General features: G+C 49.8%; 1 protein-coding gene across 1 annotated transcript in view; it reads right to left on the bottom strand.

Annotated features, from left to right (window-relative positions):
* ALPK2 (alpha kinase 2) overlaps positions 1 to 18,525 on the bottom strand; it is a 30,717-nt gene that overhangs the window by 11,254 nt on the left and 938 nt on the right. The window contains exons 2-3 of the mRNA XM_071580699.1: positions 9,476 to 11,158; positions 2,603 to 5,447 (exon numbers count right to left, since the gene is read on the bottom strand). Of these exons, the coding sequence (XP_071436800.1) occupies positions 2,603 to 5,447; positions 9,476 to 10,969 (4,339 nt within the window). The 5' untranslated portion in view covers positions 10,970 to 11,158. The remainder of the gene's footprint in view (positions 1 to 2,602; positions 5,448 to 9,475; positions 11,159 to 18,525) is intronic.

Here is an 18,525-nt window from a genome sequence, read left to right as displayed (position 1 = left end):
AGAAGTTTGTGGAACACACTTAACACAGTGCCAGGCTGGGACTCTGCAAGATGCAGGGATGGCCCCACTTCCTGTAAAACAGCCGTGTGGAGAGCCCAAAGGGAGGTGTGAAATATTTGCATCTGGCACTGTCAGGGGTCTTTGCTCTGCTCTTCACTTTCAAAGGATCAATTCCCTACCTTTGCAGTCACAGGGCATGGATGACTCTTTAGCCAAACATCAACCACCACACAGCACCAATCCAAGACTCCCTCAGCTCACAGAGACAGCACTCGGTTCTGCCCAGCCGAGAAGGTCCTGCCAGCCCAGGAAGGTCCTGCCAGCCCAGGAAGGTTCTGCCCAGCCCAGGAAGGTCCTGCCAGTCCAGGAAGGTCCTGCCAGCCCAGGAAGGTCCTGCCAGCCCAGGAAGGTTCTGCCCAGCCCAGGAAGGTCCTGCCAGCCCAGGAAGGTTCTGCCCAGCCCAGGAAGGTCCTGCCAGTCCAGGAAGGTCCTGCCAGCCCAGGAAGGTTCTGCCCAGCCCAGGAAGGTCCTGCCAGTCCAGGAAGGTCCTGCCAGCCCAGGAAGGTTCTGCCCAGCCCAGGAAGGTTCTGCCCAGCCCAGGAAGGTCCTGCCAGTCCAGGAAGGTTCTGCCCAGCCCAGGAAGGTCCTGCCAGCCCAGGAAGGTCCTGCCAGCCCAGGAAGGTTCTGCCAGCCCAGGAAGGTTCTGCTCAGCCTGGATCTCTGCTGGGACTCTTCACTGCCCCACAGAATGCTCCAGCGTCCTTACACGTGGGCATGGCGTGAGCAGGAGGAGGGAGGGCACTTGGGAAGAAAGGGAATCGACATCACAGGGAAAGGTTTTGGGATCATGACACATCCCTACACTCAGGTGACACATCCCTGCTCAATGTAAGAGATGTAAAGTGCAAGAGGTTGTTTCCCACTGTGTTAATCCTGAGCTGCTGCACTCTGAGCAAGCCGGCACGGCATGTCCCTCGGGGATCCAGTCCTGCAGTAATACTGAAGGAATGCTGGATCACATGTGAAGGGTCAGGCACCTGCTGTGGTTTTCCCCCATTCCCAATTCCAGCCCCAATCCAGGTTGGGATTGCCCCCATTCCAGATCCTTGGCCAAATCCAGTCCAGGGCTTTTTCCCCCACTCCCAATTCTGCCCAAGATCCAGCTCGGGATCTCCTTCATTTCGTATCCCGGCCGTGATTCAGTCCAGGTTTTCCCCCATTCCGGATCCCGATCCCGTCTGGATCCCGTAACTCTTTCCCGGTTTAACCCGCAGTCCCTTCACTCCTGACGCTTGACACTGTTGCTGCATCGGGGCTAAAATGCCGCAGACAGTTTGTGACAGTCCCAGAAATAGAACTAAAGGCTCCAGGTGCCTTGCCCTGCCCAGAGAGAGCAACCAAACCAGCCCTCCAACACTGCCAGGAAAAGGGCCACACAATCCTCTAAAGCACAGACATACTTAAGACCCCAGCAGAGCAGAAGCAGGGTAAGAAAATTCAGTCTTATCTGATGCACCCTGAAGGGTTAAAACATTTTTCAAGCATAGCCACAGGTAATGGAAGCAGATGAGGCACCTCTCAGTCACTGCAGTTTGCTTGCTCTGCTTTGAAGGAACGTGTCTCTCCTCCCACACATTTGGTTCCCTGGCAAAGGACACATCTTCAAACAGAGAAAAGTTTGGGGTTTTTTCAGATGTGATCAGAAAAGCAGAAGTCTCTCTAGACCACACTGTAATTAGAATGTCTGAAAAGCTCCACAGCTCTGTAGCTTACCCTTAGTCACTGTTCAGTCTTGCTCTGATCTATTAAATTACTCTATGATGTGAACAAAAAGTATGTAAGAAGGTAAAAGTAAGATCTTGGTCCTTGCAAAGTACCCATAGAAACAACAAATCCCTCATCTGCCCAGCTGTCACACTATGCTACTCCTGTCTGCATCGTGTTTTAGCTGTTAGCAACCTCCCAGGGACTGACAGCAACCTGGACCTGCTTTCAATGACATGTTTCCTATGTCAGTTTAATATTGCTCCTTTCAATGGTCTCATTCCTGAGCAGTGGTGAAAGGAATGCAGAACCAGCCAGCAACCAGCAAGTAAGGACTGCAAAGAATTGTGTTTATCAGGGGCACCCTATTGCTAACAGTAACTCTTAGATAGTAATAAATCCTGAGGTAACCAAGAGGGGGCAGTTGCATTTGGGAGCCACAGTGTAGGAGCATAACTGGGAACACAGCCCTGAGGAAACAGAACAAGCACTGGGCTTGCAGCTGCTGCATGATGTGTAATTATGAGGTACCACCCTGCTGTACCTCCCTGAAAAGTTACTCCAAGACACCAGTGAGGCAGTGACTATTTCAAACAGGTTACCAAGTTCATAAACTGAATATATTTGCTAGCTGGGAAAAGGATGTTTGAGAGGGTTCAGCCCTGTGGCATGGGCACAGCACTTGTTACTGAGTGCACAAACCTGGAAATACAACTCCAGGAGGGCAGGACACCTTTAATTGACTCAGACCTGGGGAGGCTTGCAGCGCCTTTCAAGAATCTGAATTTCATACTGTAGCCAGAATGGTGGGAAAGAACAGAAAATCATTTTCTCTTACCTTTACTGTCCTTTTTCAAAACGAGTTTCCTTTGCTCTTTTCTATCTTCCTTATGAATCCCACCCGCTTCGCTCTTCCCAGACTTTCTAAGGCAGCTGGGATCCTTGCTGACACCTCCCCTCTCCTCCAGTCGGGGTTTCTTGGACAGAGTTGCTGGTGGTAGTTTCTTTTTGGCTCCAGCAGCTAAATGCCCAGACTTTGCTGTGTCCTGTTTACCTCTGATGGGCTCAGGCTCTGCAGAAGCTGTTGGTGTCTGGCAGGATTGTGACCCTTCCTGACTTCTTTGCCTTTCTGCATTGCCTGGGAATGGATCACACGTGGTCAGTGCCAAGGAGAATGGCTGAGTTCTGCTGCAGGGTGGTTGCTCTTGAAAACACTGGTTTCTCCCTGAATCAACTGCTGGCAAATTACCTATACCATTTATTACACTCTCTGCTGTCCTGACTTCTTCCTCTTTATTGTACTCAGTGGACTTAATTGAATTATCAGCCTCAGTTATCTCGCTGGAAGGGATCAAGTCAGGACAGGACTGCTCTGTACTAGTATTCATAACCTGTCTCTGAGGCTGGGAGGTAAGGAAAGTGTGCAAAGGAGCATTTGTTTCAGCTCCATCTGCATTGCATTCAATAGCTCTTGGACTCCCATGTTCCTTTTCACACCAGGCTGCTCCCCCCTTGGTTTCTCCAGGTACCCTCTGGAACTGACCCCCCAGTGTTTTGCAGGACGTTTCCAGCGCACTCAAATTCCTGTTGCCTTTGACTCCAGTCAGTGTGGTTACAGTTTTTACCTGACTTCCTGTGCCAGGACACACCACTGCTGAGACACTGGGCAGAAGGCCCTGGGAGTGGCTCACACATGTGAGGAATGGCAGCGTTTCTTTCCCAGTCAGTTGCTGGGAATCTAACTGGTCCCCAGTACCTGGATCCTTCCCACCTGCTGTGCTGTGGCACTCACTCTGAGCCTTCCTGGGCAGTGGGGCTGATGTTACACCTACAGATGCACAGGTGGGATATTTTGAAGAATCTATTTTTAACTGTTCATCAGACTTGAAGGTGCTGTCAACAAAAAGTACATGTTGTTCTGCTGTATAATGAGGGGAAACTGCAGTCTGACTCTCTGAAACCTGACTGACTCCTGAGTCACGGGAAGTTTCAGCCCTGGATTCATCAGCTGTGCAAATCTCTCTCTGTTCTCCTTCTGGTTTACAGGGTTCACAGCTGGGCACTTCTAGACAAAAATCCCTTAAAAATGGATCCTTGGAAGAGGGAGTTTCATAATCTTGTTCTGCTATTTCTATCAGTTGGTCTGTATTTTGGGGTAGACTCTTATGTGTTATGATTTCCTGAGTCTTAATTAAAGTAGGCAATTGCATTACATAACCATATTTCTGTGCATTAGAAACAACTGGAAAATCCTGACAGCCATTATTTTTTGAAAGATGGCAACGATTAGAATTAGTGTCATTTTGTGCATTCAAGTCTGAGTGACTTCCTTTTTCTTGTAAATTTGCTTCATAACTTTCATGTGTGGTGTTAACAGAAGAGTGTTCTGCACGTGTCAGCTGACAGGTATTTTGACTGCAGAAAATGTCTTTCTCTTCAGGGAAACAAGCCAGCCCTCCTCTCCCTGGGTAACAGTCCCTAAAGTGACAGCCTTCTCCAGGTGTGGATTCCTCTGCCAAGGATATGTTGTGTTCAGTATGAGGTAACTGTCCAGCAGTCCCATGGGATGTATCTGACAGGTAAGCTGGGTTTGCTTCAGGACATGCTAAATTACCACTCTGAGCATTTTGTAACCTTTGAGGAGAATCTTCTCCACATGTGTGGGAAGCACCATTGGCCATGAGCTTTCCTTCCCAAGCCACAGGGCACCCACTGCTGTCCATTGCCCCTTGGGGTGGCTGCAGGCACTGCCCGGGGCTCAGGGGGGTTCTGTTTGCTGCAGTACAAATGGATGGTGGTCCTGTTTCATTGCCAGCACTGGACTCTAGACACACACCATCTGTTCCCAGCACCTGTGCCATGTTTCCTGCAGCTGCCCCCTGACATGCCCCAGCTCCTTGAAGGAGGGTATCAGAAGCAGTGCAGCCAGCTTTCTCTGTGCCAGGGCTACTGGCTGGATCTGGGACGGGTTCCTGCTCTTCCATCAAATCCATTGGCAAAGGATGATCACAGCAGGTCTCCTGCACAAGGTCCAGTTCTGTGGCTTTGATATCTGTTGGCTTCGTTTCTAAACTTGCGATCCCCCAGTTTTCCGGTGGGATTTGACAGTCAGAGTCATCTTCATGAAGGAGTTTCCACAGCTCATCATGCTCTGCAGATACATCAGCATCTCCTCTGCACGCAGGTTCCCCAGATTCCAGGGCCCATTTGGGATTAGCTTCCAACACAGGCTCATCATCTGTTTGGATGCACAGAATATCTGGGTCACTGCTGTCATGTATGTCACAACCAGACCTCTGCCCTCCCTGCCCTCGCTCTTCACAGAGGTTTGCAGAAGAGAGAACAGCACACAAGCATTCCTGTTTATCAGGAACAGAGTCTGAAACCAATAAAGGGAAAGTTGAAATGTCACTCTTTGATTTGTTGCCATTACTCGTAATTTCTTGTCCAGAGAAGACTTGTTGGTGACAACCTTCTCTCTCACCCCAAGGAGCACAGTGTAGAGAAGTCTGTAGATCTGCATTCTTTGCTTGCAGTGTGTTTTCTGTAGAGAGCATTTCTGCAGCTGGCTGGCTGGTTCCTGCACTCTCACAAGCCCTGAAGATGCCTTCCCTTTCTCTTTTGGGCTCCACAGAGAGGTTCTCACAATCCTGGGTGACACTTCCAAGATTAGCACCTTGATTCTAGAGAGAAGAAAAACAGAGAAATGTAATTAAAAATTCAACATGCAGCTTGACACAGGCCTGAACGAGAGTCCTGGCTTGAAATGTACTTATCTTTTTTTTAAATTATTTTAGTTTTAATTTTTTGGGGGGAGGGTTTAATATTTTTCAACAGTGAAGTTTCTGACTTGTACTATCAACCTAATGGTTTGAAATCAACCTCCTGGGTCTGAGTCTGAAAGGAAGCAAATGTTGTTCCTTACAGAAGGGTTTCTAAGGAAGTATTTCCCACAGGCTCCAGTGTGCTCCCACAGAGGCAGGCACTGCTCAGGCTCAAGGGTTTTAGCCCCCATAAGTTCATGGCAAAGGATTACTAGCAAATATTGCTGTATTTTGCTGCAATAGCCACCCACTGCAGCTGCAGCTCCTTTCATCCTTTATGTTTCTCCATTCAGTTTGGGTGGGAGCTGATCACATGCTGTGGACAATGGGGAAGGAAGGAATACAGAAAGTTGCTGTGAATTACTGTAACTGCTGTTCCCTCCACAAGCTCCAGGCAGTTGCCACCACGCTGCCTTCAACACTCCTCGGCCAGTGCAGACTTACTCAGGAACCCGGAGCCCAGGAACCCAGCTCCACAGCCCAGTGCCCTCTGCCCCCAGTGCCCTCTGCTCCCCAGTGCCCTCTGACCCCAGTGTGCCCTCTGCTCCCCAGTGCCCTCTGACCCCAGTGTGCCCTCTGCTCCCAGTGCCCTCTGCCCCCAGTGCCCTCTGCTCCCAGTGCCCTCTGTCCCCAGTGCCCTTTGCCCCCCAGTGCCCTCTGCCCCCAGTGCCCTCTGACCCCAGTGCCCTCTGCCCCCCAGTGCCCTCTGCCCCCCAGTGCCCTCTGTCCCCAGTGCCCTCTGCCTCCAGTGCCCTCTGCCCCCAGTGCCCTCTGTCCTCAGTGCCCTCTGCCCCCAGTGCCCTCTGCCCCCAGTGCCCTCTGCCCCCCAGTGCCCTCTGTCCCCAGTGCCCTCTGCCCCCAGTGCCCTCTGTCCCCCAGTGTCCTCTGTCCCCAGTGCCCTCTGCCCCCCAGTGCCCTCTGTCCCCCAGTGTCCTCTGTCCCCCAGTGTCCTCTGTCCCCCAGTGCCCTCTGTCCCCCAGTGTCCTCTGTCCCCCAGTGCCCTCTGACCCCAGTGCCCTCTGTCCCCCAGTGTCCTCTGTCCCCCAGTGTCCTCTGTCCCCCAGTGCCCTCTGTCCTCAGTGCCCTCTGTCCCCCAGTGCCCTCTGTCCCCCAGTGCCCTCTGCCCCCAGTGCCCTGCTCTCCTGCTCAGCTCTGCCCTCAGGACAAGATGCCAGTCTCCAGGTCCTGCAGTTGGGACACACACCTTCTCCCGAGCCAAGGGGCATGTGAGCCCAGATGTGCCTCCACAGGCAGTTCCAACTCTCAGTTCTGAGCATCTGAACTGAGCCTTCTGCTCCTTCTGCCAGTTCCACTTCCCCTCCCAAAGATGCAGAAAGCAGAGTTTGTTTTCTATTCCTTACAGGCACAGCAGCCTCAATCACAGCTTTTACTAGAACCGGTGGAATTCTGCTGGATCTGTTAGACGGGGTCAGTCCGTCCCTGCCTGCTGTTGGTGTGAAACTGCAAACAGCTCTCGTGGCCATGGTCAAGTGTGCCCAGCAATTCAAGAACCCTGTTATGTGTCTAACCTGTGCTTCTGTCCATGCTGGCACCTGTGTAGCCCTGAACAGGGACAGGGTGCTGAGCAGGGGCAGGGGCAGGGGCAGGGGCAGGGGCAGGGGCAGGGGCAGGGGCAGGGGCAGGGACAGGGGCAGGGACAGGGTGGAGGCTGAACACTGAACAGTGACAGGGACAGGGTGCTGAACAGGGACAGGGACAGGGACAGGGACAGGGTGCAGGAGCAGGGACAGGGTGGAGGCTGAACACTGAACAGGGACAGGGACAGGGACAGGGTGCAGGCTGACTGCTAACAGAGACCAGCCCCTCAATGACACTGCAAAGCCTCTGGCTCTCTCTACACTGTGTAACACACAGCTGGCACGGTTGGCTTTTAGGACCTACTTATTAATGAAGCTGCTTTGAAGCACCAGGTATATGAAGAATTTCACCTGGGGCTACACCATGAGGTCATGAGAGGAGTAAGGAGCCTCCCACCTTGCCCACCCAACGGAAGGAGAGGTCCCCCAGCACAGCAGCTGCTGCACAAGACACAGTGCAAAGGTTGTTCCAGTTAGAGGCAACTTGGCACTAAGGGGAGTGTAAATCCTTGGGTCATTAGTGCTGTGGTCCCGTGGCTGCTCAGTCCCCCTCAGCAGACTGGAGGCAGCGACGATTCCCACACGGAGAGGGAAAACACAACGCCCTTCCAAAGTGGTCAGCTGCAGGTTTTGCTGCAAGCCCCTCCCTTTGCTCCTGGCAGCTCTCACAGGATGGGCTCCAGCAAACACCCCAGGGCACTTCACCTACGTGCAGCAACAGGAGTTGATTATTTCTTGCCTTTCTGAGGTTACACAGGCAGAATACTGAGGAGTTGCTCACTCACTATGGGAGCTGTGAGAAGCCACCCACTTTTTCCTTGTGTTACAAAGAACAGTTTCCAGGTGGGATGCTTTTGTTTGGCTCATTTTCAAGACCACATGATTTTGAACCTACACCTGAATTTCAGTGTCATTGATGCGTGTTTAAAACCAGGGCTTTGGTTTGTGCCCAGCTCTGGCCCTTTTGTGGACACCAATACTTCTTTTCCACCAAATGTGAAGCTTTGGCCATGGAATGCAGCCAGAAGGAATCCACACTGACTGCAGGTAGCAAGGCTCTAACTGGCCAATCTGAAATTTGGCCATGGCACTCACAGGAACACAACAGCTGCTCTTGGCTAGGAGGCTTCTGGGGTTTAAATTATTGTACCGGACTTGGGGGGAAAAAATAAAGCAATGCCTCTGGCAAACCATGGACATACACCCTGTCAGGAAGCTCTTGGGAGGTTAATTGCAAGGGAGAGTATTCCCCATCATTAGGAGATCATGTGCTTCCAAAAATAGGATTGAAATTTTAGGCACTGTAAAACCAGAGAAACCTGCATACGTTTTTCAGTGATTTTTTGACTGCCTAAGACACCCTAGTGGTGAGCGTAAAGTCACTCTACATCCAGAACTGGGATATGTTTTTGTCCAAATAATCAGACAAAGAAAAGCAACTGGGAAAAGCTAGTGTTGTTTCTGCAATTAGCTATACACCTTCAAAGCAGAAAAGCTGGTGATAATAAGATTATTTGTGATTCAATATTCATGAATATGTATTTATGTATCTTGAATTTTTACTATGTGTATTGAAAACAACGATCCAATTTTCCCACTTAGGCAAACTGGTGAAGCATCACACCTGTACATACAGTCTGTACAACTGCACTGACTTCCTGAGCTGCTTTCTCCCAATAGAATTAAATATGCAAATATATGGCGAGTACCACTTTGGGGGGTTTATGTTTTAACTGGGTTATTTCAGCTGGAATATCTGGTTCTTTGTTTTATTCTTAAAAAGCAAAGATCCCCATTCACCTCTGTAACATGAACCCTCTGCACTGAATTCCCCTCATTGTTATAAATCCAGAGCAAACCCCTGGTTCAGGTTCTCAGCATTGTAAGTGGAGGACAACTCTGTTCATTGAGCATAAACTGAAAAGAAAGTAAATCCAAACATTCTCTGCTCACAATTGGTATTTGAGAAACCTTCTGGACTGGAAGAAACATTACTTTGCTAAGGCCTGTTCAGTAGCCTCCATATCAGATTTCCCTATCCAGCTGTCCAGAGTCCCATTAGTGCCTCTCACCATTATCAGGCTCACTCTATAATTAGAACAGCTTAGGCTTTACTTGGGCCTTTTTCAAACCCAGATTTCCTTCCCAGCAGTAGCTGTCATTCAGAAATACATGAACAGTATCCTTCAAAGTAATTTCAATTTCACATTGTTTTATGACAAGCAGGAATTAATTGCACTTACATCAGCAGAGCACCTCTTTGTATTAAATGATAAACACATTACTTACCCCGAGTGAGACGTTCTCATCTGGCATCTGATTTTGCTCAGACAGGCCCCCAGTCCTTTCCCTTTCCCAGTGACAGTCTTTATCTGCCTCTTCTGTCTGACACAGACCAGCCTGCATGTGCAGGCTTTCTGTCTCCTCAGGAATCCCTGCTGAAAGGACACCTTCCTGCCTGGGAGACGGAGCACTGGATTCCTTACCCTCCGCTGCAGCCTGGAAAGACTGTCCTATAGTACTTACATATCTGCAAAGCTCTATAGGGTTTAACAACTTGAAAAAGTTTCTTCTCAGACTTTCTGTAAAGGTACAGACAGAGAGCTGCGTGTTTCCCTCGGGCACATTCCTTCCCTGCTCCCCCAGCAGCAGGGAGCTCTCCCCCAGCAGCAGGGAGCCTTCCGCCAGCGCGTCCCCATCCGTGCCGGGCTCTGTCACTGTCCCTGCAGCCTCTCCTGTGCCACTGGCAGCCGAGCCTGCCTCGGCAGGTACGGGCTCCGTGGGCTTTGCTTTGCCAGCTGAGAGACCGGCAGCACTTCCATCAATCTCTTCTGCACTGCTGGGATGTTCATTTCCAGTGGCTGCAGATGCAACAGGCACTTTGCTCTTGTCTTGGTCTTTCAGACTGGTACTTTTATCTCGGTGGTGTCCAACAGTGAGAGTCATGTCTGTCTGCAGAGGTGACTGGCTGTACATAGAGGGGTCTCTCCTTACATTTACTCCTTTGAATTTTGAGTGATGCCCACAGAAGCCAATGGGGGTATCCATAGGCGTAGTGTTATCTGACACTCGGAACACACAAGGCATTTCACCGAGGAAGTAAGCACACCCATCACAATCCTTACTCAGTTTTAGATCATCTTCATCATCACTTTCTAACAGAAATTGTAATTTCTTTTTCCAGATTTCATCTTCATGTGCTGTCAGCACATCTGAACATTCAAAGTACTCCAGGTCATCATCAGAAAAGTCATCACTTACACCTGGAACTTTGTCCGTATAAATCTCCGGAACAGAGGCGGAATTTGCAGATTCATCCTTTACAAAATAAGTGGGATTTCCTCTGGGACTATCTGCCTGCTCACTGAGCAGGGAGTGTGTGGTTAGAGGAGTGCCCAGCCCAGTCTCTTTACACCCCTGGCCATCTGCCAGAGAATGACCAGACCCAGAGTGTTCCGTGTCAAGGCAGCAGTGGTCTGTGTGCCAGGTGGTTACACCTGTGGGGTGGGAAGGCACCTGTGTGCTGCAGTGTCCCTCTGCTCTGCCAGCACTGACACCAACCACACCGTTAGAGTGGAGCCAGTCATCGCCGTTCTCTGGCAAATCCCTTTGGCAGGAAACATTTCCCTGGGATTTAATCACATTTTTTACATCCATATTGTCTTCTGTGTTAGGCAAGTGTCTGTGGGATTTCTCAAACAGGGACAAGACTTCTGCTGTGCTGAGCTCCTCAAGCAGTAACCAGATGATTTTAGAAGAGGCAGAACATGGTGAAATCAACATGAGCTCACCCTCACAGGGGGAACTCTTGTGTTGTTCAAAATGTTTCCCACTTTGCTCATTTTACCCTGAGGTCTCCCATGTGCTCATTTAGAACAACCAGTTCTGGGGAAGTTTTGTTCTTTGTATCTCATCGTAGTTCAACAAAAGTCATTGTAGCTGTCAATAAAGTGCAGATCTTGCTCTGTGCACCTGCAAGTAAAAGAAACCTGAAGTTTAAAATTACTTCTGAAGTGGGTATAGGTATTTTCTAGAAGGTGGTGGCTTGACACATACTTGCAAGCATTTTCAAAACAAGAAATCATTATTTAAAACCCAACGTCAGACATCAAAGCAGTAACCCCAACCCAGCTGTCTATGCAATGACAACTGAAGGCAACACATGGCAATTGTCTGGAGTGATCTGAGACACTGGCACAACAGTGGGCTATTCCTTGAACCGGCATCACAGGGACATCAATTCCCAACTCTGTTTGTCCAAATACATGGAACAATAAATCTGGTTAAATCAGGGCTATTTCTGCTTTTTTATTGTGCTTTGGCTTGACATTTGTCATTTCAGTGCTGAAAGAATGACAAAACAAGGCTTGTTGGCTTCAACTTCTGCTCATACCAAGTCTGTCTGTCCAACAGCTGTGGCAGTGCTACATTCACATAACAACAAAGTGAAATCCACCAAAAGGCTTCCATCAGCTGAATCCAAGGAAATATGGAATCAGCCCTCTCCTCCTGTAAAAACCCCTTGTTTCCTTAGTATTCCCAAATCTTAGGATTTTAGATACTTGAGATGGTGTGGGACACTGCTGGGGCTCTCTGGGTTATTGGTCTCCAGGGGCAACCACGCCAATCACAGCAGGGCTCTGCCACCACCCATGGATCTCATTGGGAAAAGGACTGGAGCAGAACTGAGTTTCAAGTAAATTTGACATCAAGAAGGATGTCAGGCTAACACCTCTGAAAAAAGTGGTCTGTATTTACTCCAGAACTGTTATGACATGAAGAGCCATGTGACAAACCTTCCTGCCATGTAATCCAGTGAAGCCACTGAAAGGCACCCGTGTTCATCCTCCTTCTCCTTCCCTGTGCTGCTCCCGCTGCGACCTTTCCAGCTCATGTCTCTGCCCTGGTCCAGGACCCACAGGCCCAGACACAGACCCTTCCCAATGCCCTCCTGAGCACTGCCTGCTCCCTGCAGAGACACACACAGACCCTCCAGCACTGCCTGCTCCCTGCAGAGCCACACACAGACCCTCCAGCACTGCCTGCTCCCTGCAGAGCCACACACAGACACTGCCAGCACTGCCTGCTCCCTGCAGAGCCACACACAGACCCTCCAGCACTGCCTGCTCCCTGCAGAGCCACAGACAGACACTGCCAGCACTGCCTGCTCCCTGCAGAGCCACAGACAGACCCTGCCAGCACTGCCTGCTCCCTGCAGAGCCACACACAGACCCTCCAGCACTGCCTGCTCCCTGCAGGGCCACAGACAGGCCCGCCAGCACTGCCTGCTCCCTGCAGAGACACAGACAGGCCCTCCAGCACTGCCTGCTCCCTGCAGGGCCACACACAGGCCCTCCAGCACTGCCTGCTCCCTGCAGGGCCACAGACAGACCCTCCAGCACTGCCTGCTCCCTGCAGAGCCACAGACAGGCCCTCCAGCACTGCCTGCTCCCTGCAGAGCCACACACAGACACTGCCAGCACTGCCTGCTCCCTACACAGCCACAGACAGGCCCTCCAGCACTGCCTGCTCCCTGCAGAGCCACACACAGACACTGCCAGCACTGCCTGCTCCCTGCAGAGCCACACACAGACACTGCCAGCACTGCCTGCTCCCTGCAGAGCCACACACAGACACTGCCAGCACTGCCTGCTCCCTGCAGAGCCACAGACAGACCCTCCAGCACTGCCTGCTCCCTGCAGAGCCACAGACAGGCCCTGCCAGCACTGCCTGCTCCCTGCAGAGCCACACACAGACACTGCCAGCACTGCCTGCTCCCTGCAGAGCCACACACAGACCCTGCCAGCACTGCCTGCTCCCTGCAGAGCCACACACAGACCCCGCCAGCACTGCCTGCTCCCTGCAGGGCCACACACAGACACTGCCAGCACTGCCTGCTCCCTGCAGAGCCACAGACAGACCCTCCAGCACTGCCTGCTCCCTGCAGAGCCACACACAGACACTGCCAGCATTGCCTGCTCCCTGCCGAGCCACAGACAGGCCCTGCCAGCACTGACTGCTCCCTGCAGGGCCACAGACAGACCCTCCAGCACTGCCTGCTCCCTGCAGAGACACACACAGACCCTGCCAGCACTGCCTGCTCCCTGCAGAGCCACACACAGACCCTCCAGCACTGCCTGCTCCCTGCAGAGCCACACACAGGCCCTGCCAGCACTGCCTGCTCCCTGCAGAGCCACACACAGGCCCTGCCAGCACTGCCTGCTCCCTGCAGAGCCACAGACAGACCCTCCAGCACTGCCTGCTCCCTGCAGAGCCACAGACAGGCCCTGCCAGCACTGCCTGCTCCCTGCAGAGCCACACACAGACACTGCCAGCATTGCCTGCTCCCTGCCGAGCCACAGACAGGCCCTGCCAGCACTGACTGCTCCCTGCAGGGCCACAGACAGACCCTCCAGCACTGCCTGCTCCCTGCAGAGACACACACAGACCCTGCCAGCACTGCCTGCTCCCTGCAGAGACACAGACAGACACTGCCAGCACTGCCTGCTCCCTGCAGAGCCACACACAGGCCCTCCAGCACTGCCTGCTCCCTGCAGAGCCACACACAGACCCTGCCAGCACTGCCTGCTCCCTGCAGGGCCACAGACAGGCCCTGTCCATGCCCAGCTATGTGCCACAGGCACCACAGGCTGAGCAGAGGAAATGTGGGAGCTGGACTGGAGCTACTGGTCAAAGAGCATGGGCTGCACAGCTGGCCTGGAATCTGCCTCTCCTGAAAGCACAAAGCACCCAGTGATACCTTCACTCCCTTTGGGCAAACCAGCCACCAAACTCCTTTTCCACAGTCACCTGGGTGGCAAAAAGCAGGAAGCAAAGGTGGTTAAGGGGAAGGACATGAGAAGGGACAATGCTGGGTTGTGTGACGAACAGTTTGACTCCACATACACCAAGGAGGGCAAACAGCACACGGAGCAACTGGACAAGCCTTTCAGATCTCTGATCACGTTTTGCTTTCCATTTCAATTCTAAGGAATATAAATAATTAACAGAACAAAAATGGACCAGGAGGGATTAATTGTTGGCGGAGGGAGCCCCCCCAGCATTCAGCCATCCCCTCTTTAATATGCATTTGCCTAATGTTCCCTGTTGTATTCTTTCAACTCTGCTCACATCTTTGCTTTGCAGAAGACCAGATGTCTCTTTCCTCTTTTTTGAGGTATAAGTTATTTTAAAAGCATGGTAATTTCCCCAGATGAAAAGAGCTTTGGCAACATGTTATTATTGCAGATTGACTCATGAATGGCCTTCACTAAAGCCTTTATACTACACAGTTATCACTGTCTCAGTTCAGCTGCACTTTGACATTGAGGAGAAAGAGCTGTCAGATTTGTCCAGATAACAATTGGATTGGATTGTCATGCACTGTCAGATCCAACCACAGAAATCAAACTAAAATAATGTTTCATAAAGAAAACTACAATCAATAAGTGATGATTTTCCACCCAAGACAGAATTTTTTAAATCTGGGGAAAAAAAAGAAGATATTAGATTTTTAAAAATTAAATTACTGAATATAGATAGAAACTGAAAAGAGAACTGTTAGTATGACACCCTCTCAGCTCCTCAGGGAAACTTGTGACAGAAGATGCACAATGAAATTCACTGAGGGAAGATGAATGACAGACCATGATAATTTACCATCAGCTGTTGACAAGTAAGCTGAACATAAGCTCAGCTCCTACAAACTGGGATTTGAACACTTGCTGACAGAAGACACGAGAACATTCAAACATATAAGGGTGTTGTGGCTCTGATTTACTGTCTATTCACGTGTAATCTCTGTACAGCCCCACGCAGCCCACACCCCTGTTCAATGGGATTCCTTCCTATCTCTCAGCTGCACTTGCTGCTCCCTGCCCTTCCTGGATCTGTCTGTCCACCCCCAGGAATTGCCTCCCGTTATCGACAGCCCTGTGGCTCAGGGACCATCCTGTGCATTCTCGTGGCACAATCGGGCACCTGATCTGTGCCCACCCCTCGATGCCATGACCCCAAAGCTCCCCTGCCAAGGACCCGCCTCACGCCCACGGCAGCACAAAGGAGTGCAAAGGGAGAGCCTGGGTGGGCCCACACAGGGGGTATCTCAGCAGAATACGGGGGGAATGACACTGGTAATTCCACACTATTTCATGCTAAGAAATGGCCTTTCATCAGCTGACACTTTGGTCTCTTTAGAGCGAGCTGACACGGGGTCTGGGGTACCTGAACCACAAGACAAAGGGAGAGCTCCACAAACACTGTGTGCCTTAGAGCACGGGGGCCACGGCTGCAGGAACTGATCTGCCCTGGCCTAATTCTGCCTTATCTGATCAGGGATTAACTTTCACCAAACTTTGGCACCAAAGAAGCCCAGTCTTTCTCCTCTGTACTTCTGTGCACGTGAGGAGGATGTGGCTGTGTGCACAGTGCAGTCTGCTCACCTGTTCTTGTAACACTTCTCCAGCAGACAGATACTGTTGAGAAAGTCAGTATTTGCTTGTGTGCCTCATTTTTTATTCTGAGCTTCTTGGTCTGAGACACCAAACTCCCCAATTGCCAGCAGAGTTTCCTACTATCACCTCCACTCTGTAGGCCAAACTTTGGGATCTGGATTTGTTCTTGTGCAAAACAGTAACTACCCTCTAGGCTATCCTACTAAACATTAGGTTGAGCAACAGCTGCTTCTCCGTGTGCCTGGGCACTCTACATACATTTCCATACATTCCTTTAGAGACATGTTATATTGGCTGGCAGCTAAACCACAGAGAAAGCTGGTGGGTATAATTACATGTCATTTAAGAAAAAACATGAAAAATCTCCAAACCAAGCCACAAATAACCACAGAACTTTTCTTTATGATAAAGAGAAATGGACATGTATTACACAGATCCAACCAGAAAGGTCACTGGTATGGACAGCAGGTTGTTAGAAATACTGATTAAGGGGGCAGAAGGCAACAAAAGCAGAACAGAAACAACAACAAAAAGCAGAAAGGAATCTCCACTAACCACGGGATCGCAAGGAAGGTCTCCAACACTGGACACTGCTCCTCCCTCGCCCCGAGCCTGGCACGGGCGGGGACACACGTGGGATGTGACACGGTCCGGCCACTCCCCGCCAGGTGCCCGCGGGTGCCGGGGAACACAGGGGTGATTTGGGCTGGGCACAACCAGGCCGGCCACAGACGGGGCTCCTCAGGCAGGGAGGGCTCTGCATCACCTCGTCATCAAACGCCTGCTCTGTTCAACACTCGCACGAGAAGCCACAGACCACAGAAAGTCCGAGCAGTCCCCAGCACAGGGCTGTGGGAACTGGCACGGCAAACCCGGCTGAAGTGAAAGGTTACTGCTAACAGAGCTGGTGCTTTCAGTAACCCAGCTCCCGGGATGCTCGTGTTTTATGACTCTGACCCTTGGCTTGCTGAGAAGCAAAGATGGCACAGTCCTCATCACTCTGAAAACCTTACAGATCCTCCCCAAAAATCACTCCAGTGACCCCACAGATGCTTTACACAAATCCCTCCAATAACCTCACGGATCCTTCACAGAAATCACTGCAGTGACTCACAGATCCTTCCCAGACAGACCAACTACAACACTGTATGTACGTCCTGCCACCTGTGAAACCTCGGTGTCCTGCTTAAATGCCATCATATTCCAATGTTAGTGCTAAATCCCCTGCCATTCTCCCTGGAAATATTTCTCAAATATGTCTTAACCTTCCTGCAGTGTTTGCATCTGGTTTGTATCACTGCAACAATCCTCGAAGGAATCAACAGCCACAATTCCATCCCATCCACATCCCACCCTGCCAACATTTTATATTTGGGAATATACACCTTGTTTAACTTCCTCATACAGGGCACCTCTCAACAGAGATTTTTTCAACATTTTTCTTCTTCCAAAGCAAAACAAAACATAGACTTTTCCAGTTATGCAGTAAGCACAGACATTACACACCAATTTACATTCCTTAAGTGAGGTATTATATTCCCTGTATGAAACACATACAATATATGTATGATCAGAATCATACAACTTTACTTTTTAAAAAAGCTTCCTGTGAATGTTTGGCTGTATTTAAATGTTTATTCTTGTGTTACCTGTTTAAACTTTTCCTTTAACAGAAATCAAAGATTTTATTAAAAGTTCTCAGTTAAGTTTCATCAATATCAGCATATTTCTGTGAATCTTCTCAGTTCAGTGCATCCATAAGTATTGATGGAAACCAATTCCATATGAAATTTCTGATCCTACATTCCTAGTCTGTACAAGCTTTCCAAAGTGATGGTGCCAGAATGCTATAAAAACATTTTCCAAGTGTTGTGATCATGGTTACGTTCCTATCTACTACCTTGTAAAAGTTAAGATCTCTGAGAGCAGAAACCCCAATTCCCACCACAGAGCAGAATATTTGATGGGGTGAGAGGAGAGAGAACCCACACCCAAGGATTTAGTGATGCATTTTCTACTGGTTTTTGCACCACACAGGAGTCCTGCCTGACTCAGTTCAGTCTGGAACCCAAACAGGAACTACAACCACATTATTCTTCTATAAATCCTTCAAGACACCACACTCAAATTGAACACTGGGAGCAGCATACTTGCCATAATGCCAGAGTGCATAATGTCAGAAATCAAACCAGAAAAACACTGTTAACCTAAACCAATGATCACCTTCTCTACTGTATTAACAAGGTTTGGATAAGGAAAACGTCAGTGAAGTTTTGGCTGTTCAAAAAGCAGATGTCTGGAAAACATGCCCTGGGATATACACTCAGATGCCAGTATGAGACTTCTGGTGCACCATCCACTGTGAACAGCCCCACAGTATAAAAACACCTCAGTTATAATTCACTGGCTAAAGGTAATAATAAATGACTGCCTCTGCATGCATCTAACAAACATCTTAATATAGAGTAATTAAAATAAGCAATCACAGCACAACTCTTAACACTGATCTGTCTTAATCTATTTTTAACATCTGTCAAGCATCTGACCCTGTCAGATTGAGCAATTCAAGCAGCCTGGGAATCATCTATTTCTACTAAGTGATCAGATTTTTTTCTCAAGAATGGAAGAAATGTTTATCTACTGAGAATTAGAACATGCAATATATATTTGGAACGAATAAAATGCATTTTTCAGGATACCTGGTGTCCCTTATGCATTCTTCAAAGAAAGATTGCTTATATTTGCAATTTTGTCTCGCTGGAAGTCAGTGGAAACAGTACCAGAGTGTAATTTTAGGACACTGAGCAGAATTCTATATGCAACGTGTTGAAAAAAATTAAATCTATCATGATAAGGAAAAATTACTGTTCTTTAGCAAAGCAAATA

The sequence above is a fragment of the Pithys albifrons genome, chromosome Z (genome assembly GCF_047495875.1).
Source record: "Pithys albifrons albifrons isolate INPA30051 chromosome Z, PitAlb_v1, whole genome shotgun sequence".
Lineage (NCBI taxonomy): Eukaryota > Metazoa > Chordata > Aves > Passeriformes > Thamnophilidae > Pithys > Pithys albifrons.
Note: the sequence above shows the minus strand (reverse complement) of the source record. Positions and strands in the feature narration are given on the sequence as shown.